This window comes from Oreochromis aureus, linkage group 7 (assembly GCF_013358895.1).
Source record: "Oreochromis aureus strain Israel breed Guangdong linkage group 7, ZZ_aureus, whole genome shotgun sequence".
NCBI lineage: Eukaryota > Metazoa > Chordata > Actinopteri > Cichliformes > Cichlidae > Oreochromis > Oreochromis aureus.
Genome location: NC_052948.1, coordinates 66,349,851 through 66,373,122, shown reverse-complemented (window position 1 = coordinate 66,373,122; position 23,272 = coordinate 66,349,851). Strand labels below are relative to the sequence as shown.

The following is a 23,272-nucleotide window of genomic DNA, read 5'->3' as shown; positions in this document are numbered from 1 at the left end:
CACAGGAGTTTATATACAGCTGTGTGCGCACTAAGTTACTGACGTTGGACTTTATTTTATTCATTAGGGTTAGTTCATAGAGTTGCCGTGCCGTACAAACGGAATCGTCCCACATTCAGAGAAAACATTATGATTTATTCTGTCGTTACGAAGCCTCCCCTGTCATTCTCTCGCGTGTTGAAACGTCAATCATGAAACTGATCAATGATCGGCTGTTCGCTCTTATTTATCGCGCTAAACAACAGCAGCACGTTTAAGCTTGATCAGCTGTTGTTAGAATTCTTTTGATTTTAATTTCTAGTATCAGCTGATGTTTGCTGGAGCATGAAGATGAAATCAGGAGATGTCCTTACTGAATCATCAGAGCTGAACTGGTGATGGAGAAACAGGTTTACACTTTAGGTGACATGAATGAGTTGAAGGGAAGTTATGAGTTGTTTCTGAGAGACAAAGACCAAGCTCCTTTTTGTGTAGCTGACAGCTGGTAACTGTGCAGGGGCGGATCTAGCAAAGCTTTTGGGGGAAGCTAGGGCATTAACAGAGAAAGGTGGACACAAAGATATACTTTTCTTTCTTACTCTCATATAAAATATTTAGCTTTTATTAAATAGTTATCTGAATCTCACAACCAAAGTTTGTATAATAATACACAGGATTGGCTGTAGACCATTGTTCATAATTCAGAACACTGTGTGAAAATAACAAAAACAAAAAGTGAATGCATGTGTGAAAAGTGGTCTATAATGTAATGCTTCAAAGTGTGTTCATGCAAACATTGTCGGGTCTGCCGTGGTACAATGGGACTTCTGCTCATGAACCTGTGTGCACAACGTCTGCAAATCGGCGCTGTACAAAGTAACTTCATCTTTACACAAAACTGTAAGCTGTTATCTGTGAAGCGTGAGCGGTGTTTGTTTTTACCATAGTTCATGGTGGAGAATGGCTGCTCTTCTGAGTTTTGCTCTCTGTAGCCGTATGAATGGCAAACTACAGTGAATAGCAGCGGCATAGGCACACATAAAATTTCTTCTGAAATTTTCGCTTTCTAGTTCTGATTAATCTGTTTCTCTCAGACTCAGTTACCAAAAAGGTCACGAACACCTTTTCTGAGTGAATTGATGCAGTGTGACAAAGTAACACCAGAAAGACAGATACACTCTTCGAGTGTCTGTCGACCACTCTGATGATCTCTAACCATACTGATGAGACCTGAAAATCAGCAGAGGTGATAAAAGTACAGACATTCTGTACTTAAGTAGAAGTACATATACTACTGTTAAAAAATACTGCAGTAAAAGGTGAAGTACTGTTTACCCTGTTTATGCTGTCTTTATATTAGACACTATAGAGCTGGTATGAATTCAGTCAGTGAGTCTCTGCTACACTTGATGGAAGCTAACTGTGACCATGAACCCACAGCCACTGTGCAGCAGTCACACTGTTCTTTACTTTAAACCCATCACAGTGCAGCAAACTCACCTGTTTATCCTCCACTAACCTGCAGTCTTTAAATAACACAGTTAGTCTGCCTCAGTTTGTTTAGCAGCAGCTTTATGAACAAACATCATGTGACATGTACAGATTTAGAGACATGAGGACTTCCATGTGAGCTTTAAATGAGCATCCTTCCTTTAGCTCTAAGCTCTTTCCTTTCTTTTCCTGAGCCTTTCTCCTACAAACTGTTAAACTTCATCAGTACTGATTGATTAACCCGTTTGAAGTGTGATTGTTTCCTGACTGTTGTCTATTTTCATGATTTCAGACACAGCAGCTGGAATTCGATCAGTTTTCTTCTCTTATGTGAGCTTATAATCGGCTATGTACCACAGGACTTCAAGCTGGCTGTAGTTAAACCTTTACTTAAAAAGCATCTCTAGACCCAGCTGTCTTAGCTAATTATAGGCCAATCTCCAACCTTCCTTTTATATCAAACATCCTTGAAAGAGTAGTTGTCAAACAACTAACAGATCATCTGCAGAGGAATGGCTTATTTGAAGAGTTTCAGTCAGGTTTCAGAGCTCATCACAGCACAGAAACAGCTTTAGTGAAAGTTGCAAATGATCTTCTTATGGCCTCTGACAGTGGACTCATCTCTGTGCTGGTCCTGCTAGACCTCAGTGCTGCGTTCGATACTGTTGACCATAATATCCTATTAGAGCGATTAGAACATGCTGTAGGTATTACAGGTACTGCACTGCAGTGGTTTGTATCATATCTATCTAATAGACTCCAATTTGTACATGTAAATGGAGAGTCCTCTTCACACACTAAGGTCAATTATGGAGTTCCACAGGGTTCAGTGCTAGGACCAATTCTGTGATAAGAGGCTGACGGCAGCTGTCCTGTTTTGTGTGGAAGTTTATCCTTTTCCAGATTAAAAGTGAAATAATCTAGAATATTGTGTCAATTAAATTAGGTTAATATTTAAAAATATAACAATAAAAACTTTTTTACAAGCCAGTAAAAATATACGTGGGTCATTAGGTCATAAGAACTCTTAATTTGGTCGAATCCCCACCACCTCTAATTTAAACTACATATGTGCTCTCAATCTCATCTCCTTAACGCTTGGGTTCTCAAAGTGTGGCCTGCGGGTCGTTAGTGGCCCGTTCAAACATTGTTTTTGGCCTGTGGACTTTGAACTCCTGTCAGCAGAGGGTGAGTGGCTTTCAGCCTCTCCTGTGCTGGTAAAGGCGTGTGGTGGTCTGCGGTTAGCACTTTGTCAGTGTTTTGGTGTTTTATGAGGAATCATTAAACTTGGTGGTCCAAAGATCCAAAAGCTGTTTGCTGAGAACACTATTGTTGCAACAACTGAGTGCTAAAGCAGCTCATGCTAACCTCTGACCTGTGTTTGTCTCTCAGTGACCTGATGGGAGCCCTGAGCCACACATTGAACCTTACTGAACAGACTGTGGTCCAGGTGGAGGACTTGGACTCTGCTGCAGGAACTAAACTGGACACTGTGATGTCAGAGGCACAGAAACTGGAGGGGACAGTCCAGGAGCTCCTGGACCAGGTCGAGTTCATCAAGAACTCCGACATCAGAGGTAAAGGGTTAAAGGTCACAGTGAAAATAGGTGGGCCAGGAAGTACTAAAATAGGTAGTAGAGGGATTTCAGAATTTAAATAAAGTTCCTTTCAGCTGATTTTGACTTTCTGTGTGTTGCTAGGGGCAACAGACAGCATCACTAAGTACTTCCTGCAGTCCCAGGAGGCCGAGGTCCAAGCCAACACCTCCACCATCGACAGCGGCAGCCCGGTTGAAGCCTCTGCTGCTCTACGGCAGCTTACAGAAGACAAACTGAACCAGACCCGAGAGGAGTTCTTGAAGAGACAGTCTGAGCATGCTCAAAAACTGGATGACCTGGCGGGAGAGCTGCAGAGTCTGGACCTAGCAGAACTCAGCAGCAAGGTGGGAGTGCAGCACCAGTCAGGTTGACAGAGTTCAGTGTAGTACTTTATTAAAACCAACACAGACGTTTGTTAGTTTCAGTATAAACGCATGAACACTGAGTGTTTTCTGTCCTGGTTCTGCCAGACCTGTGGCAGTCCATCTTTGGGTCAAGACGCATGCGGGTCTTCTTCCTGCGGTGGTCTGGGCTGCGTGAATCCTGAGGGCAGGGCCAGGTGTGGAGGAGAAGGCTGTAGTGGTGCGGTAGCAACAGCCAACAGTGTCCTGAGGAAGGCTCGGGACTCTGAACAGGAAATTGTCCATGCCATGGAGGAAGTGGAGAAGCTGTCTAAGATGGTGGGTGTGAGCACTGCTGCTCCTTGTGTTCAGGTCCAGGTGAGCTGTGGTGGGTTTTCTCACCTGAATTTTGTCCTCAGGTGTCAGAAGCAAAGCTACAGGCGGACAAGGCCAGGCTGAGTGCTCAGAACGTCCTGATGAAGACCAACAGGACCAAACAGAAAGTTGACCAGAGCAACGAGGAGCTGCGCAGCCTCATCAGACACATCAGAGACTTCCTCACACGTATGTCACTTCCTGTTTGTTTCAAATGTCTCTGTAGTTACGGTTACATCAGTTACCCGAGGGACAATCAGGAGAGATCTCCAGACCTCAGTTAAGGTATTTAGCGATTAGGTTCTGATGACCCATCGAAGCAGAGTGGCATGCCAGCGGTGACAGGGACCCCGTAGAGTCTAGACAATGGTGGTGGAGATGAAGATAGTCTTGGATGGCGCCTGAGCAACATGGGAGAGGGTTAGGGGGGTGGGTTGCACGAAGGTGTCTGCAAGAAAGACCGATGAGCAGTGAGACTGAAAGTGGAGTCCAGGCTGACTAGACTACAGATGACTGGACTAGACCGGTAACGTTGTATCAGTGTGAGAAAATTATGTAATCTTAGATTAGCCACCAAACACCAAAAGCAAACGGATGTGTGACTACAGATCTTCCTTAATGAACTTAACCATAAGCTTCTTTTTATGAATGTCATGTCTGATGGTGACCATTATGCTCTCCGCCCTCTTCTCCTGAATGGAACGTGTTTTTATTTCAGGAAAAACTGAATTAATGAGACTCTGTTTTTCCTGAATCATTATTAAACAGCTTTCATTTCAAAAGCAAAGATCACAGATTTGTTTCATGTTGAAAAAACAGCCCTCTTACATAATATTAGCAGGCTTCTTACTACAGTCTGCTCAACCATCACATGACATTACGGATAATAATTAATTCAGGTTACAGCCGACACCTGGATCCGAAGCTGCTTCCAGTGCTTCACACAACCAAAACTCCCTAAGTGATGGAAAAGCAAAACAATGCTGATTTTTGTTCCTGTATTACTGCAGGTCTCATAGATCCTGTTTAACAAACATAAACTCAGAAGCTCTCTGTCTGTCTGTGCAGCAGCATTAAAGGATCCTAGATCATGTAGTGTACATGAAATCATCAGAAACTAAACCATCTACTCTTATGTGTCTGGGACACTCTCAGAGGCCAACATGCTCACAGACTCGTTCCTTCGTGTCATCTGCTGCGTACGACTCGTTAAAGAAACCACACCATAAGAACCTGCGTAGTGTAAGCTAATGAACGCAGAAATTATTTCTGATAACTGGTTTCTGATAACTTGATGAGTTTTCAGATACAGTTGGATAAACTGAGAACAATTTCAGGTATTTATTTTCATTGATAGGAGATTAAAAGTTCTTTTTAAAGAGGCTGGCTGCAGATGAACTGACTGTATTTGTGGCACTTCAGAGGATGCTGCAGATCTTGAGAGCATCGAACTTGTGGCAAACGAGGTTCTGGCCATGCAGATGCCAACCACGCCGGCTCAGCTGCAGAACCTGACCGACGAGATCCGACAGAAAGTGGGAGAACTGGGACATGTGGAAAACATCCTGCAGGAAAGTGCCGATGACATCCAGAGGGCCGAGAAGCTGCTGGACGAGGCTCGCCAAGCTAGGTGAGGTTTACCTGCCCATCAGTAATGTTTGCCTGGTTTGCTTTAGCTTCAGGGGATGATATCTTACAAGTTCTCCAGACTGAAATCTGTCTTTCTTTCAGAAGGGATGAATATTGTTGCAGCTCAACAGGATGCTTTTGGTAGCCATTAACAAGCTTCTGTCTGATATCTGAATTCATTCGTTCATAGTGTGGCTTCCTGGCACGGACCAGGCCTTTAAGCATAGTCCACACACTGATCCTGGGTGGTTCTTAGCCATTTTTCTCTCTTCTGTGACAACTTGGATCTTCTCCCAGACCTCTGAAAATCAGAGGTCTGGAAGAAGATCCAAAAACAAGAAGATCCAAAAACAAGTTTTTCCGATATGTGACATTGTTTGAAATGATTATCTTGGAATATGCAGTTATTACCTCCACCAAGCAGTTATGTTTTGGGTAGCGTTTGCATGTAACCCATTCGTGAGTGTAATGGGTGAATGGGTGAACCTTCTGCCCACAGCTGTACGCGTTTCTCTTCTCACACACAGCTACATTTGCTTTCCTTCCTTTAACCAGCGGCTTCTGAGATGAAGAATCTCTTCTGTGTCAATGCCCTGAGCTGACACGTGTAAGATGGCCCAGCTGGGTTCTAGCCAGGAGTCTCTGTGGGGCAGCAGTGCTAACCACTGAGCTACTTCACCGTGGCTGCATTTAGCTACGTGCCGTGAATTAAAGCGAACCTGCCTACCTTCATGTCCTGTCGGCCATGGACATGTCAAATTTATTGATTAAAAGACCTGAACGTAGGGATGGGAATGGAGAACTGGTTCCCAGTAGTCCAATTCCTTGTTCCTATCGATTACGCTTATTGGGTCTTGCAGCCTCGCTACAATCAGCTGATTTCAGTTTGTGTGTCAGAGGAAAATAGTGGCGCCGTCTCCCGCGGCGACATGACTTTTATTTTTATTGCATTAAAGGGTGAGAGCGTGATGGTAAAGTGGAGACTTCTCCTGGACAGAAACAGCTCCATTATGATGCTAACAGACTTCAGCTCTTTGCACAGACAGCATGCTAACACTAAGCTAGCCAAGAACCCAGAGTGATGCTAAAGCTGAGTGTATGCAGACCTCAGCCCAGCAGCCAGAGCCTGAACTTCAACAGGTAACAAACTGATGAGCAGTCAGGCTGCAGCCTCTACCTTCTACCTTCTACAGTAGAATCACCATGACGACCGCTGTGTTCATACCTGAACACTAAGAGAAAGATGACGTGTGTCCTCATCAGGACAGGCTTTGTGTCAGTGTGTGGGGCTGTAGCCTCAGGTTTACAGTGTTAAATGATGAGACGATGAGTTTCAGTTTATTTTACAGAGAAAGTTGAAAATAATGTAACAAATTTCTTTCTCCTGGGTGTAACTAAGTAACGTACTGCCTTACTTTAAAGAAAAGTGTTCTGTGTAATATGTGCAATAATTACTTTGTTGAGTAACGACGCTGATCACAACAAACACCTCCAACATGCACAAAAATGTGACCCGCAGCAGGCAGTGTATGTGGTCACACATCACAGTGAATGTGCATGGGTGTAACGTCTTTGATAGGCTGCTTAGAGATGGTGGAGCCAATGAGAATCAATGGGAATTGAAAAAATAAGTGATATTGATAATGGAACTGGAATCACTAAGTTAAGGTGCCCTGGCCTACCTGAAAGTCTCACCTGTCCACTGAACCTGATGAGTTGTCTTCCTGCATTCCTCAGCGAGGAGGCACGTGATGTCAGAGACTCTGTGGAGAAAGTGAAGCAAGCACTGGAAGAAGCTCAGAGAGCTAAGACGGCCGCCAGCAGTGCCATCCAGCAGGCCACCGCCAACATCCACAACACCAGCTACCTGTTGTCCTCTGTCAGTCTCACGGTTACTTCATGTTTACTGCACACGGCTATTTCCTATCAGAAACATGCAGGTAACACATCAAATGCCCGTGTTGTGTTCAGGTGGAGTCGGAGACGGCAGATGCTGAGCTAAAGCTTTCAAATGCCACCCAGAGGCTGCAGAAGCTCGAACAGGATGTGATGCTGCTGAAGGACAAAGCTGCGAACGTTACTCTTAGTGCCAAACTGACCAATCAGGAATCAGTGAGCATCAGAAGCATGGCAGAGGAGCTGAAGAAGGTGAGCTCACCTTTCTGATCATTAGAGGGTTTCAGGTCAGTCTGTTTCCTTTGTAAAATAGGTGTTTGTGTTAGGAGCTGGACGGGGAGCTGAAGGAGAAGTACGCCATCCTGGAGCAGCTTATTGGTCAGAAGACGGGAGGCATGGTTGATGCCAAGAAGAGGGCACAGTCACTTCAGCAGGAAGCCAAAGAGCTGCTGCTGCAGGCCAGTGACAAGCTGCAGCTGCTGAAAGGTGACATCACACTGTCCTCCCACAGAAAATGTTTCAAGCTGAGGAGGCGGGACTTCCCTTCACGCGTGCTCTTCCCATTTCAGATTTGGAGAAGTCATATGAAGACAATGAGCGTGCTCTGGAGCAGAAGGTGGAGCAGCTGGTGGAGCTGGAGGCAGCAGTGAAGGGGCTGCTGCAGGAGATCAGCCACAAGGTGACCGTCTACAGCACCTGCGTGTTCTAGGATCAAAGGTGACTGAACGTCTCACCAGCAGCCAATCGGAGACAAGAACTGCTCCACTTGTATTTTCCTCTATAGTTTTTACTTCCATGTTTAATCCTCGTGTTAATCTCAATAAAAAGATCAAATCAGACTCAGTTTGCTGCTCATTTATTTCGAATACAAAAACATATTGATTGTAACTACCCCTGTGTTTATGAGCCATCGCCCCTTCACTTTGTCTTTACCTCCAACTTTTTAGCTGCAACCAGGAACAAAGAGTCCAACAGCAGCAACAATCCCACCACGGTTTCTCCAGAAATTACATAGTTGGGTTTTTTTCCTGTGGCTATCACAATAGGAAAGTATGCAGTGAACTTTTTTTAATAATTTTGTCACAGTTATGAAATTTATTATGAAAATCGTGGAAAATGCCAGCAGCTGTTTGATGAAGACATAGTTTGATGTTTAGGATGAAACACAACAAGCAGCAATAAGTAGGTGATGAGGAATGTGAAGCCAAGAATGAGTTAAAAAAAAGACAGAAATCTAACTGAAAGTGTGCCGAGTTTAGTCAGTCAGATGGGTTTTCAGGGGAGGGTGAAATCAGTAGAAAGAATGGCTCAGATGTTTTTATCCAAAGATGAACAGAGTTCTTATCAAACAACCAACAGCTTCATTCTTGTGTGTGTGTGTGTGTGTGTGATAGACTGTTTCCAGGAAATCAGGATGTGGGAGTCTCTTTGGGAGAATATAGTTCCTACATCTGTTTCTTTGTGTGTGTCTTGTAACTAATGTGGGAGGAGCCATTAACAAACAGCTGGAGCAGAGAGCTGATCACTGAAAACAGACAGATTCAGACAGAGAGACAGACAGAGCTGTATCAGAGAGGTGGGACGCTGAAGACAGAAAAATGTCTTTTTTTGATTTCTGGAGCAGAACGAAGGAGAGAGGCGCGCTGCTGAGGAGAGCCAATCAGCTGAGGCTGAATCCGTCACAGCTGTAAGTCTGATTGTTAGGTCTAATTGTTGAATGTTGCCATTGTGTTTCTTAAATTTGTACAGTCTTAGTTCAAGCAGTATTATCAAAGCCATTCCTTTGATCCTGAGCACCTCTAACCACTTTGTGTTGGGGGAGGTTTTATTGTAGATACATCCTATCTGAAAGATCTGTTTCTTGTGTTGTAAGCTTCCTGCTTTTATGACCCTTTGGTCAGCAGGAGGTCTCTCACACACACACACACACACACACACACACACTCCTACTTGCATATAAAAGTTCACACATATACATACAATGCCTTACGGTGCGTTCACACCGAACGCGATAGGCGCGAGCGAAAACGCCCCTAATTTGACGCGTGCACATTCGCACCTCAACGCGTGTCCAAGAAAAATCCATCGCGCGTCAAAATTGCATATTTTGACGCGCGTGAACCGGAAATGTGGGAGGAAGTTGTGCCAGACAGTATCTTTGCTAGATGGCAGCTGTCGAGCTAGCGTTTAAAGAGAGAGTCTCCCTCCTCTATTTACTGTGGAGAGCAGAGGAGCGGCGTTAAGGACGTCCTCGCCGTACCTGGGTCCATCAGGTCCTCCAGAGGCGTGAGCAGTTTGGTGAGTTTCACCACTTGCTCGAGGAGCTGCGCCTGGATGACGGCCGATTTCAGCGATATCACCGTCTTTCACTCGCCCAGTTTGAGGACCTGCTGTCCCTCGTCGGTCCCAGAATCGCCCGCCTAGACACCAACTACAGGCGCTCAATCCCACCTGCAGAGCGCCTGTCCATCTGCCTGAGGTTAGTAAAAGTGTTTAATACGGTAGTCCTTTATTGATACCTGTGCTAATATATGCTAAACCAGTGGTTCCCAAAGTGTGGGGCCCGCCCCCTAGGGGGGGGGGGGGCGCGGTATGAAAAGGAAAAAATAAGAAAGAAAAAAGAAAGCTTGGACACTAGTAGCATAATGGACAGATTTTTGACGGGGCTCCCACATAAACGCAAAGCAGGAGATGAAGCATCGCCAAATATGTTTCCAAACCAACTTCCTTCCAAGCCAAAGACTAGAAAATATGGTGAAGCATATCTTCCCTTTGGCTTCACCTGCACAAGTGCCAATTTTCCCCTGCAAAATTAGTTTCCCTGCGTCGGGAGCAGCGCTGGGCTCTCCAAATCACGGACAAACAGTATCCCACATTCTTGATTTTTAGTTCACAAACACTTCTTGTAATGACTAACTACTCCTGACATTTTGGACATGTTAGCTCTTTATGCAGTAAAGTTACAGTGGGATACAAATAATATCAGGCTGATCCTGCCGTAATTTGTTCCCCCTGTTCAAATCACGGACAAACAGGATCCCACAGCTGTTTATGTTTTTGAACCCATTTTGCACAGAGAGACATTTTTTGAAAAATGTATTGACAGCAATGTTGAATATTATTACACAGGAAAAAAAAACAACTACACGTAAAATAATGACGCCTCTGCCTTTCTAAATGCAGGGACAGTAACTGCGTGTGTGTATGTAAACGTGTAAAACCTGAAGATAGTCAGATTAACATATTTTGTCTCTATCTGCCATTCTGCAATTCATCTCATGTAAACAATAACGTGGCGCACAGCGTGACGTGAAAAGAGGCACATACCTTTGACGTTGCGTGACGAACTCTGTAATCCTTGTCCACACATAAACGCAAAAAAGGAGTTTTAAATAATCTCCGTTTTCGGTGAATCGCAACGCCGTTTACGTGTTGACGAAAAGCCCAAACGCATAGAAACAGCTGTGTTTTCAAAAAATACCAGTGTAGGTGTGGACGCAGTGTAAAAGAGTTAGTAGTTTATTTTATTACTACCTGTAATTTATTGCCGTTTACTTGTATTTGCTTAATTGTTTACTAAATGTTTGAGGTGTGAAATAAACCGCAATGGAGTTTGTGCGGGGGGGGGGGGCGCGAACATTTTTCTTGTGAAAAAGGGGGGGCCTGGTAAAAAAAAGTTTGGGAACCACTGTGCTAAACTATCGTTTATACACTGCTAACATGGCTGTGGTATGCTAACAGTGAATGCCGTCGGTGTTTACTGATAGCAAACTGTGGTATGGAGACGACTGTTTATAATATTTCTAGTGATACTCGACAGTTCTCATCAAGTCCCGATTTAATTCGATTTATGCTGTTATCAGTGTTTGCAATGATAGCATGGCTGTGGTGTCATATCAATGTATGCTCTCAGTGTTTGCTGATATCAAACTGTGGTATGAGGACCACTGTTGGTAATCTTTGTAGTGATACTCACTCCTTTTTTTTTATTATTTAGACCTGGTTTAATTCTGGTATAGTTGAATATTTGTATATAATCCTTGCAGCTGTCAGACTCTATAACAGGGGTCAGCAGCCTTTCTTAAAACTGAGAGCTAGATAAAATTGTGAACAGTTTGGTTCATCTTTAGTTATATGGTTCTATCTAGCATATTCTATCTTGATAAGCTATGTCTTATCACAGGTTAATTTTTCAAAAATATTAACAATGATTTAAGCAAGGAAAGGGCTACATGTCAACATACAACTCTTTATTTCTATTAATGTCTTACTTCATTCCTACCTGATTGACATGTCTAGGAATTATGAGTGATTGGCTCACTGTAGTGGTAAAAGTTGTTACCAATCAAATTATGATATGGTAAAGTTAAAACAAAACACAACTGACTGTTTTATATTATATCTAATATATGTTATGTAATTATCCTTATAATTACAAAATGTTTTATGTAAGATTTATGTTTTGTAATTTAAATCTGACATCACAAAAGTGTTTTGGAATTTGAATAATGTACTTTGTAACTGCAGTACACATAATACTAATTTTGAACAATTTTGTCCAGGTTCCTTGCCACCGGGGACTCTTCAGGACCATCGCGTTCAATTTCAGAGTCGGTGTGTCCACAGTGTGCCAGATCACCCCCCAGGTAGCGACGGCGATCTGGGACTGTCAAGTGGACGACTTCATGGCTGTGCCTTCACCTGGAGACTGGCGGTCCATCACAGAGGGATTCCAGGAGCGCTGGAACTTCCCTCTCTGCTGCGGAGCTCTGGATGGGAAACACGTCCAGACAAAGGCACCCCATATATCACATAGGAGACACACACATTGATATACACGAAATATTTATTCCATTTCTTTTTTTGTGGTGCCCAAATTTATGCACCTGCTTGATTTTGTTTAAACAATTATTGCACACTTTTTGTAAATCCAGTAAACTTCTTTTCACTTCTCAAATATCACTGTGTGTCTCCTGTATGATATATTTAACTGACATTTTTTATTGTAACAACCAACGATTTATACAGGAAAATAATGGCTATTAACAAGGTTGCCCAAACTTTTGCATCCCACTGTATTAGTATATTCTGTCATTAGTATAATATGAAATAAATTCTACATGTGTCAAGTCGTGTGCCAACATTTGCTGTGTAGTAGAACTGAGACATTAGTCATTATAAAAATTTATTTGAAATAATATTAAAATTCTCAAACAGAAAAACATTAAACATAAATATATAAAATATAAGTATTTACAGAGAGACAGGAATAAAAAGGACCCAGCTGCTCTCCAGAGCAGGAACAAGGCTGAGGAGGAAATGCTCCATTGGAGACTGGCGTGGCCTCTTCAGGGACACCAGAATGGCCAGCTCCACTGCCGATGGACCGTCCTGGGACCAGTCCCTCATCTGCCTCGGAGCTGTCCTCCTCTCTGGGCCTGTAAAACAGCACAAAACACAAAGAAATGAGAAGGTTGCTACTAGATTTTAATTTCAACATTGAAAAACAAACAAACAAACAAAAAAAACAGGATATAATCAGATTAGTAGTGATGGGTAGATGAGGCCTCGTGAAGCGTTTCAGCACATTCCCCAAACTGTATCGATACTGTGTGGACACAGTGTTGCTGTTTTGCTCCATACTGACACCTGCTGGACCTTAAATATCATTGCAGGAAACTTACTTGAGACTCACAACAGACACTGATTCAATGACCTAGTCATACTTGTACACTGTAAGGTATTGTACTTTCCATGGAATCATTTTATATCTTTTACATTTCAAATATTGTAGACATCTATAAAATATATTGTGAATGACACTAAGTGAAAATTAAAATGAAAGTATTGTCCATCCATCCATCTTCATCCGCTTTATCCGAGGCCGGGTCGCGGGGGCAGCAGCCTAAGCAGAGAAGCCCAGACCTCCCTCTCCCCAGCCACCTCCTCCAGCTTATCCGGGGAACACCAAGGCGTTCCCAGGCCAGCCGAGAGATATAATCTCTCCAGCGTGTCCTGGGTCTGCCCTGGGCCTCCTCCCGGTGGGACATGCCCGAACACCTCACCCAGGAGGCGCCCAGGAGGCATCCTTGTCAGATGCCCGAACCACCTCAACTGGCTCCTTTCGATGTGGAGGAGCAGCGGCTCTACTCTGAGCCCCTCCCGGATGGCCGAACTTCTCACCCTATCTCTAAGGGAGAGGCCAGCCACCCTTCGGAGGAAGCTCATTTCTGCCGCTTGTATCCGCGATCTCGTTCTTTCGGTCACTACCCACAGCTCGTGGCCATAGGTGAGGGTAGGGACGTAGATCGACCGGTAAATTGAGAGCTTCGCTTTTACACTCAGCTCCCTCTTCACCGTCACAACCCTCAGCATAAAATCCCCACAAGAAAGCATACTCAGAATGTTTTATACGTCAGGGTATTATTACGCCCCTTCATGCGTCAAAGCAGATACATGACATGCATAAGTTACAACAACCACAACCTTTGACACATTCAAAAAGAACATTTTCTCCGTCTCGACGCTAGGTGCTTCCTGTCTTCTCGCTTCTTCTCGCTTATCTCTGGAACATCAGAAACACATCCTACAACAAATTGTCACTTATGCAGGCACAAATGCAGTTACAAGCAAAATATGTCTGAACTCTTAACTAGAAATGAGTCTATATACTGTGTGTGTGTGTGTGTGTGTGTGTGCAGGCAAACTGTGTGTCTCGACCTCAGTGCACTCTGTCTCACCTCTCACCTCGCCAACTAAAGCTTATAACCTCTTACCAGACAGAAGGCTAGCTCTTCTGTAAGCACATTTTGTAATATGTATAACAACATAAATGAAACTATATGTGTAATATATTGAATAAATGTTTTAATCAAATGCCATTACTCAAAGCTTAATACAAAGGATATAAACAAATAAAAGGATATGAACGAATAACATGATATTAAAATGATATAATCCCCACAGGATGCACCCTGGACCCAGTGCAGGTGGTGGGAGACAGAAGGACTCTGGCCAAAATAACATCTCTGATGCACAGAGTCTCCCACCCCGTGCATGTAAATGTTGCTGAACTGCAGAGCTCCTTCAGTGACAGACTGCTGCATCCTAGATGCATGAAGGAGCGTTTCCGCAGGTCCTTCCTCCCTGCAGCTGTCAGACTGTACAATCAAAACTGCTCCCAACAAACAGATGTTTACATCAGCGCTGTAACGTGCACTATTTTATCAACCCATTCGCACTACAACCTGGGTTTGCCTCTCATCTGTATTTAATTTTATTTAATTTTAATAACTATACAGTACTCTGTTTTTGGTAACTATTGTCCTTGATGTAAATATGTAAAAAAAAAAAAGTGTATGTTTCTGTTCTGTGTGCTGTTTGTTTGTATATGTGTTTTTCTTGCTGCCGTTACAACCAAATTTCCCCTTGTGGGACAATTAAAGGATTATTCTATTCTATTCTATTCTATTCTATCATTTTTTTGTCACCACTCAGACAGATGTAACCGGGTGTCATTACAGCTGACGTGAATTATATTTTTATGGAATTTACGTTTACCCTTAGCCAGCAGTTTCAGGTTTCCCTCAGTGGCCCACTCTGGCCCCTGGTCAACAATTCACAATGGTTCCTGGTGCCTCTAGCTTCATGTTAGAGAATAACCAGAATCTTGTGTAAATGTAAATTTGTCTGTTATTGTGTAAATACTTACGCTATTGTGTACTCCACACCCATGGAGAGATGCCAAACTGCCTTTCACTGTTCTTATAACAGTGACAATAAAAAGCTATTCTATTCTATTCTAACCAGAGTTGGTCTCTCAGCAGGTGTGATTTTGTGTAGGACTACGGTTCCTCCTCATTATGACCCAACCAGCCTATTTTCCCTGCTGCTTGGGAAAGCTAGCAAATCCCTAAAGACACAATGACTGAATACTATGAATATATTTAGCAGGTGATTCTGCAGATAGTGTGCTTTGTATACGGCAAGTAAAGATCAAATGATAAACTAAGTCATAATCTAAAGGTTTTCAATTAAATGGGCTAAATAGATCAGTTACACAAATTAGCACAGTGCACTATAACATGAACAATGCCACAGAGAGCGTTATTGATGTTTGTGTTAGCTTAACTCTTCTTTGACCAAAATTTAGACAGACCTAATGGGATTATTTTGTAATTTAGGCTGTAAAAAAAACAAACAAAAAATGCTCATAGTTCAGAAACCGTTTGAATTTTCTCTCTAACACAAACAGTAATGGAATTACATTCATTTAATGAGTGCTTATCAAGGAGCCCCAGTGGACCCTTTTGGACTGTTCTGAAAAAGGTTCTGCATCGTTCTTTTGGGCCTATTTTGTCCCAGATTTTTTTCTCTAAGCTTCTGCTCTGTTGGTTGTTGTTAGTATGTTCCATCCTTTTATTTTGATTTTTTTTTCCCAGATATTTTTTACTTTGTTGTCAGACAGTGAGATGAGGACAAGTATTGGTTTTTGATACATCGATTTTAAGAATCAGAATCATAATACTTTATTAATCCAAGAGGAATTGATGGGGTCATAGTTGCTCCAAGACAGTAAGAACAAATAATTACCAAGTATTTCAATACTATAATATATTACAAAAGATTACAAAATAGCTCTAATATATAAATATATATTGATGCATTACATAAAACCAGGCTATGGCAGAGTGAACGCTTTCACATGCAGCTATAGGTAAATTCTCTGGGCCAGTATGTAAGGAAATCTCAAAAGGTTGATTGTGTTCATCTGGATGTTTTCAGTTTGATCATCATCCACGTGGTGACTTCTTCAGCCTCAGCTGATTGCAGGTTTCCAGCATTAAAAACAATACCTTTGCACAATGACTGCACTGTAAAATCTAATATTGTGTTTAATTAAATATATTAAGTAGGCTGAACTCAATTTTTATCAATTTGTTATTAGAACTCAATTTAAGTAAGTTACCAGTACTTTTTATACAAAAACGCTGATCAACTCAATTTATTTGAGTTGTCTTAACTTAGAAAAACTAAGTAAGCTGGAAGTTTTGCTTCTCAGTGCAGAAGGATGAAACGATGTGGTTTGAAAATGCCACGTGACTACCGTTGTCCTCCCTAGCACGGATCAGTCTGTGTGTTCATGGTGCCAGCATTTGTTATGGAATATGTTGAGCAAACCTGGAGAAGCATCGACTCAAAAAATTATTGTTGTCATTTCTGTGGATCTTTACCTGATACACTGACTTGGTGAGTAAATGTTTACTCTTATTCAAACTGATTTGTGGCTTCTCTTAGTTTAGCACCAGGTTTAAAATCTAAAACTAGCTAGTTAGTGTTAGCCTAGTGTTGCTGCTGCTGCTGGGCTCATGTTACTTAAAAATTAACACCACAGCCTTAAAAACCTTATATAAAAATACGTCTGTGAAATTTTTTGTTGATTGTTTGAAATAAAAAAGTGAGATAAGAGCCCAGACAAAATTTTTCGGGAGGTGCAGCCGTTAGGGGTGGGGTAGGTGTGGGGGGTATTTTCAATCCATAGCCATAACTAACTAACTAACTATATATATCAACCTGAGTAGCAAAAGACCGCTGGGGGGTTGAAAACGATATGCCAAGAGTTAGCTGTGCTCACTGGCTCTATCGAGCCTTGACCTCCCGGTCAGCTATCGCGCTGGTGGATAACAGAGCTCTCTGAAAACGTGGAAGCACTTTTGCAAATATGTGATATTTTGATAAATTAAGTAGATATTTGAGCATTACACAGCTATATTCTCGCCTGAAAATATCTTAAAAGGTTATTTTGTGACCCAGAAAGGGTAATCTGGGGAAAAGGAGGATCGCATTTGTCCGCCGCGGTTGTCGGAACCTGTGTATGCGCATACTTGTGTGTACCTGTAAACGCGGCGATGGCGGAGGAGTGCGGCTAAAAAACTTTTAAATATTACTTTTTCTGGGTCACAAAATAAACTCTTAAGATATTTTCAGACGAGAATGTAGCTGTGTAAAGTTCAATTATCTGCTCGATTTGTCAAGACATCACATATTTGCAAAAATGCTCCAACGTTTTTGGACACATCTATTTTTTTTAATGCTTTGTGGCAGCTTTTGAACAGCTGTGGCATCTATTAATGTCAAATCTAGCCTTTATTTAACAACATAAGCAAACTGCTTTTATATTTAACCAACTTTTCTGTTTAATTACATTTTAAATCATAATAATAATAACAATAGTATTTATTTTGTTAAAAAATGTGTTTAAAAACAGGTTTTGTTGTGAAAGCTATAATCCAGATTAGTGGCTTATTAAATGGTTAAAGCCTAGGTTGGCTTTATACTTGAGAATAAAGTAATATAGCTTGTCCTTCTAAAGAATTAAGTTAAATTCCATAGTTGAATCATAAGAAACATTATGTTACATATAAACCCTGCCATATGTTGGATCTGGTCATTTTGCTTGTTAGAAACTTTATATATTGGAAGTTAGCGTTTAACAAGCATGTAATGATTATATTTAAACTAGTTGGTCTTTTTTTAAACACATATCTCTTTAGGCCTAAACTGACAGTGCCAATACCACACATTCAGACACAGTAGTAGATGGTGTTTTTAATACTATATGTGTTAGTCTAATTTGGTTGTATGGGTCTACATTGACCTTCTGTGTTGTAAATTATAATGATTGCACAGCCATTAAGGATCAAATCAGCTTCTAAAAAATTTTTCTGTTTTTTCTCCCTCTGCTTGCTTCTTGCTGTCTTTGAGGCTCGGGACCAGCACTCCTGCTGTTGGACAGAAAGACATCAACTCAGTGGTATTTTGGTTTTCCAATATATCAGCAACTGTCAGTAACAATTATATTAATCATCCTGAACTTTCATCATACTTGTGGCGTGGGTGTGGTCTCTGGCCAGCTGCAGAGGAGGGGTGATGCAGTGAGCTCGCGGGGCGGTGCAGGGGCGGGGTGAACAGGTGTGCTGGGATCTGACAGTGATTGTGTCTCTTTATATGTTGGCAGTGACAGTCGGAGAGGAGGAAGAGCGGACGTGACAGCAGAGAGAGCGGGAGTGTCTGTGTCCCAGTGAAAAACGAAAACCACAGTTTCAAATAAAAGTTCTGCTGTCAGCACATTCGCGTCTAGCATATGCTTAAGATCAGCCTTTTTTACTTATTGTTTTGTTTGTGCTTTGGTTTGGGAAAGTTGTTTCTTTACTGATCTTTTCCTGTCTTCTGTTATTAGACTTGAGATATGACTGCACGATACTGTTGCTGTGACTCCAGTTAATTCTACAAGACATGCTGTGTAAGTAAACAAACAACAACAGTTTGGTCTGCATTTCTTGAAAGATCACATCTCCCAAACTTAGTTTTGAGGGTCTACACTGTATATAGTGAAGTCTGCAAGTTTTCTAACAGCAAAATTTGTTTTGTGCCCAAATCATTTTGCAGATCATTAGAATGAAAGTTATTGGCCATGTTTGCATAGCCCTTTTTAAAATGATGCTTTCATGACATTATTGTGTGTTGGGTGGTGGTCAGGGCTATGCAGACTGACAAGTGGGACGTTGAATGTCATCTCTCCGGTGGGGAGGGAGCCTGAGCTTGTCTAAATTGGAGTCTGTTTTATACCAAATGCAGAAAAAAATGTTTTAAAAAAGCAATTAAGTTCATGTTCCAAAAAATATGATTGTTTGCTTGCAGGACACCAGGAGAGATGAGTCCTCCGTCACAGATGGTGTGGTCAGTGAAGATGATCGCCTGCAGGTTCAAGCTCATTGCATCGCCAACCCACATCCACTGCCACTGTACTTAAGGGAAGTTAAAGACTTTCTTCTGCACCTACATTTGGATCACCTCGATCCATGACAGTCATTCAGGCAGTAATGCCTGGACTGGAAACAAGCATCCTTAAAATAATACAACATTCCAGCTCCTGTGTTGGAATGGAAAACAAATGTGTTGTTTAAATTAGAGACTGCACTTGTGACAGAACAACAAATATTTTTTATTTTGATTATATAAGTAATGTAACTACAAAACAAACTTGTGGTAGGCCTAAACTTATTTTCTTAATAATTAAATCTGAGACTTAATTAAGATTATAACAGTGATGGCAATATAATTATATGTTGTTCAAGAGAACAGTGTCCAGTATGTTGGCTGTTGTACTTTTTTGCATTTGAAAATAACAGTTGGGCTCATTTTAACATCATTACAAAAAGTGTTGTTAATTATTTTTAATCATATTCAGGTTACCACAAATTGTTTTTTCATTTAGTTGAACTTAACATGTTTGTCAGTAGGTAAACAATTAGTATTGTACAGTCAGAAATATCAAGTTATTCTTAATACTGCAGACTTGCAATGAATAAGTTGTCCTAACAGTCATCTTAAGTAAGCTTTACTTTTTAAGGTTTTTTTTTGTTTTTTTAAGGCAACGTGTTTGCATATTTTTTTGAGTTCTGGAAACTAAATAGGTTTTAACTCTGTACTCAAAGGGAAGAAGTTGCCTTAACTTAGTCATCTTAAGCAAACTTTACTCAATTTTTTTGAGGCAACAAGTTTGCATTGTTTTTTTGAGTTCTGGGAACTAACGAGGTTGTACAGTGTGAAACTAGCACCACTCGCTAACTATGGTCCGTTTCATGTTATTAATATGCAAATTTTTATGAGCATGGATCAACAGCCACTGATCAATGAGCATGAGTACCTTTCACAGAGTGCTTGGAAAAGGCCACAATTGCACCTAAAGGCCAGTGGCCACTCTTTCAGTGATGAGGATGTACACATCCTGGACTTTCCTTTTTGATAAAGCATGCAGTTAGGGCTGGATCAGGTGACTCTGAATTACCAATTACCAATGACAATGGGTCAATGGCCATGAATGCCATTCTCTGTGAATGGTACTCATGTACTCATGTCTATGACAGTTTGAATATTAATGATCATGAAACTGACCTCCCAGCCCATTGTTCCTTCAGTGGTGCTAGTTTCAGTCTGTTGTAAGATTTTATGTTTTATGTGTTTTTATTCGTTGTTTTATTATCTTTCATTAACAAGCATATCATGAAGTGTTCATATATTTCACAAGATTTGCTGAACTTTTCCACTGTTTTGCAAGCTGACATTTAACTCTGCAACACAAATAAGTTAAACAGGAAACAGATGCAGCACCCAAACCACAAGAGTTCAAAAGTGCACCACGTTTCCTAGAGGAAGCAGCCAGACACACATGTGACACACACACACCCACACACACAACCATTGGTTTAGAGGAACTTGTAAAAGAGGAAATGTGATGTACTTGCATACACGATGTAACCTATAAATAAAGAACTGTTGCCTGCACTCAGTGTGGGTCTCGCCAGAGTCCTCACCCGTGCACGTTGCTGTTATTATATTCTAACTGTCTGAGTGTCTTTATTCAACCTGAAGAATGTCTTATTAAAAATAAACTCCTGACACAGTCATTGTGCAAATGTAATGTTTATACAATTGGAAACCTGCAGTCAGCTGAGATTGAAGAAGTCACCTGATGATGATGATGATGATGATGAAATGTTTCTCCCACTGAAGACATCCAGATGAACAGAAGCAACCTTTTCGGGTATATCTAGTTCAATGCTTGGGCAATGTGCTGTTTGACTCAGGCTATATTTATTATAGCCAGTCATATATTATATCAGCTGTATTTTGATTGGTATTTATGTGCAGTAAATAATGTATTATTTTTCCTTCAATACAGAAAACTTTAAAGGCCTTCTTGACCTCACCTAAGGACAAAAAAGGAATCATACTTATTGTGATTTTTGATGTTGATGTTGTTGTGTTTGCAGGTGTTTGATGAACCAGCAGAGGTGGATGCCCTCAAAGCCAAACTGGATGAAATAGTCAGGATTCACAGCCAGGTTCTATTCTATTCTATTCTATTCTGTTATATATATATTAGTGAACTTTTAACCCTCTGGGCTTGTTCAAAATCACTACCTTTTCAGCTTGTTCGTGGCCAAAAGTGGCCGCCAAAAGATTAGGTCTGTAATTTTTATTATTTTTATGTTTTTTTGCCATTTTTTCTGCATAAAGCTTTTAACTAACTTCAGTTCTTTTCATAAATATAAAATAGTTACTACTTTTTAAATTTTTAACCCTTTAAACACCAGTTTGTTTGTCCACTGCACTAGCTGGAAGACAACCTCAAATCTCGCAATTTTATATAATTGCATTGCTACTGAAAATTCTTGTATTATTAATAGTAGAGTCTGGGGCATGTAATTGATTCACATCAACATTGATTATAATGCATTGTTATTTTTGTGCAGGGAGAGCAAAAACATAAAAACTCCCTCTCAGCTTGTTCGTGGCCAAAAATGGCCACCCCCTGTTTACTTTTACAAAATGCTATAAAATTCATATATATTAAGAAAAAATTCCACTTTTTTTGACTTGATTTTTTAGATTACATCAGTGCTGTTCATGAAAATCAAAATTTCATTCAAATTCAGAATTTTAACCCTTTAAATACCAGTTAGATCACATAATCCTAGGAACTCATAAATGGAAAAAATCATAAAACCCCAATTTTTTTCCAAATAAAACATGCCATCTGATTTATTTTCTAACCATGATGGAGGTTAGATGTATTGCAATAATTAACAGTATCAATGAGTTTTATGCATCTTTGTTTTTTTGTGCAGTGACAGAAAAACAAAAAAACTCCCTCTCAGCTTGTTCGTGGCCAAAAATGGCCACCCCCGTTTATGTTTACAAAATGCTATAAAATTCATATATATTAAGAAGAATTTCCAGTTTTTTTGACTTGATTTTTTAGATTAGCATCAGTGCTGTTCATCAAGACCAAAAGTTTAATCAAATCCAGAATTTTAACCCTTTATATACCAGTTAAATCACATAATTTTAATGATTTACAAAGGGATAAAAGCATAAAATCCCCAATTTTTTTTCTAAATAATACATGCAAACTGATTTATTTTCTAACCATGATGGAGGTTAGATGCATAGCAATAATTAAAAGTATCAATGAGTTTTATGCATCTTTGTTTTTTTGTGCAGTGACAGAAAAACAAAAAAACTCCCTCTCAGCTTGTTCGTGGCCAAAAATGGCCACCCCTGTTTACATTTACAAAATACTATGAAATTAATATATATTAAAACATTTTTCTACTTTCATTGACTTGATTTTTTAAATTAGCACCAGTCCTAGTCATGAAAACCAAAATATAATTCAAATTCAGATATTATACCCTTTGAATACCAGTCAGATTATGTATTATTGTAGTAAAAATAGTAATAAAGTTCAAATTTTTTAGCATATGAATGATGAAACCTAATATTTGTTTTTATCATTATTGCAGGTCAGTAACAGTAACAATGATTTAGTTTTACTTTTTTTTTAAGGGGGGGGGGGAATGAATGGCCAAAAAGAAAATGGTGTGTTAGTGGCCAGAAAGGCAATTTAATGACCAAATAACCACTGAAATTACCAATAAAATGATCAAAATTTATATTCCAGTGTGTGCTTCTGTGTGCATCCTCATTAGCAGCAAGATGTGCTAACCACAGTACAGTGGTTTTTGTAGGCACACTTTCTACACCTGGTGCAAGGGGCTGCTGTTCCAATCCTGGAGGTGCGCCTTTTGCACGTTCTCATTTTGTTGCTGGGGTGTGGGTCACACTCTGGTTCAGACTACTGTATCTTGAGATAATGGCAGAAGTGCCTGAGAATCAGGGTCAAGGGTGTCTTGCAGTTGTTGAGGTCACCAGCATGTGCCCCAGCTCTCCCAGGATCACTCTTCATTTGTAGGTTGTAGAGGACTCCCCCACTTCAGTGAAGTTGTTTCCGGCGGGACAAAGGCATCGTATCCCAAGACATCCAGGAGATTGGAGAAAAGAGCCAGCAGCCATCAGTTAGTTTTCCTTCTACAACTCGAGGTGCCAACACCCTCT

The 23,272-nt window shown here is 40.9% G+C and overlaps 1 protein-coding gene across 1 annotated transcript in view; it reads left to right on the top strand.

The window, feature by feature from the left end:
- The window catches only part of lamb1a (laminin, beta 1a), a 36,974-nt gene extending 28,826 nt beyond the window's left edge, over positions 1–8,148 (top strand). Inside the window, exons 25-33 of the mRNA XM_039615255.1 lie at positions 2,863–3,047; positions 3,171–3,412; positions 3,539–3,748; positions 3,829–3,973; positions 5,207–5,414; positions 7,151–7,292; positions 7,385–7,561; positions 7,636–7,795; positions 7,879–8,148. Coding sequence (XP_039471189.1) covers positions 2,863–3,047; positions 3,171–3,412; positions 3,539–3,748; positions 3,829–3,973; positions 5,207–5,414; positions 7,151–7,292; positions 7,385–7,561; positions 7,636–7,795; positions 7,879–8,018 — 1,609 coding nt within the window. The 3' untranslated portion in view covers positions 8,019–8,148. The remainder of the gene's footprint in view (positions 1–2,862; positions 3,048–3,170; positions 3,413–3,538; positions 3,749–3,828; positions 3,974–5,206; positions 5,415–7,150; positions 7,293–7,384; positions 7,562–7,635; positions 7,796–7,878) is intronic.
- The last annotated feature ends 15,124 nt before the right edge of the window (positions 8,149–23,272 follow it).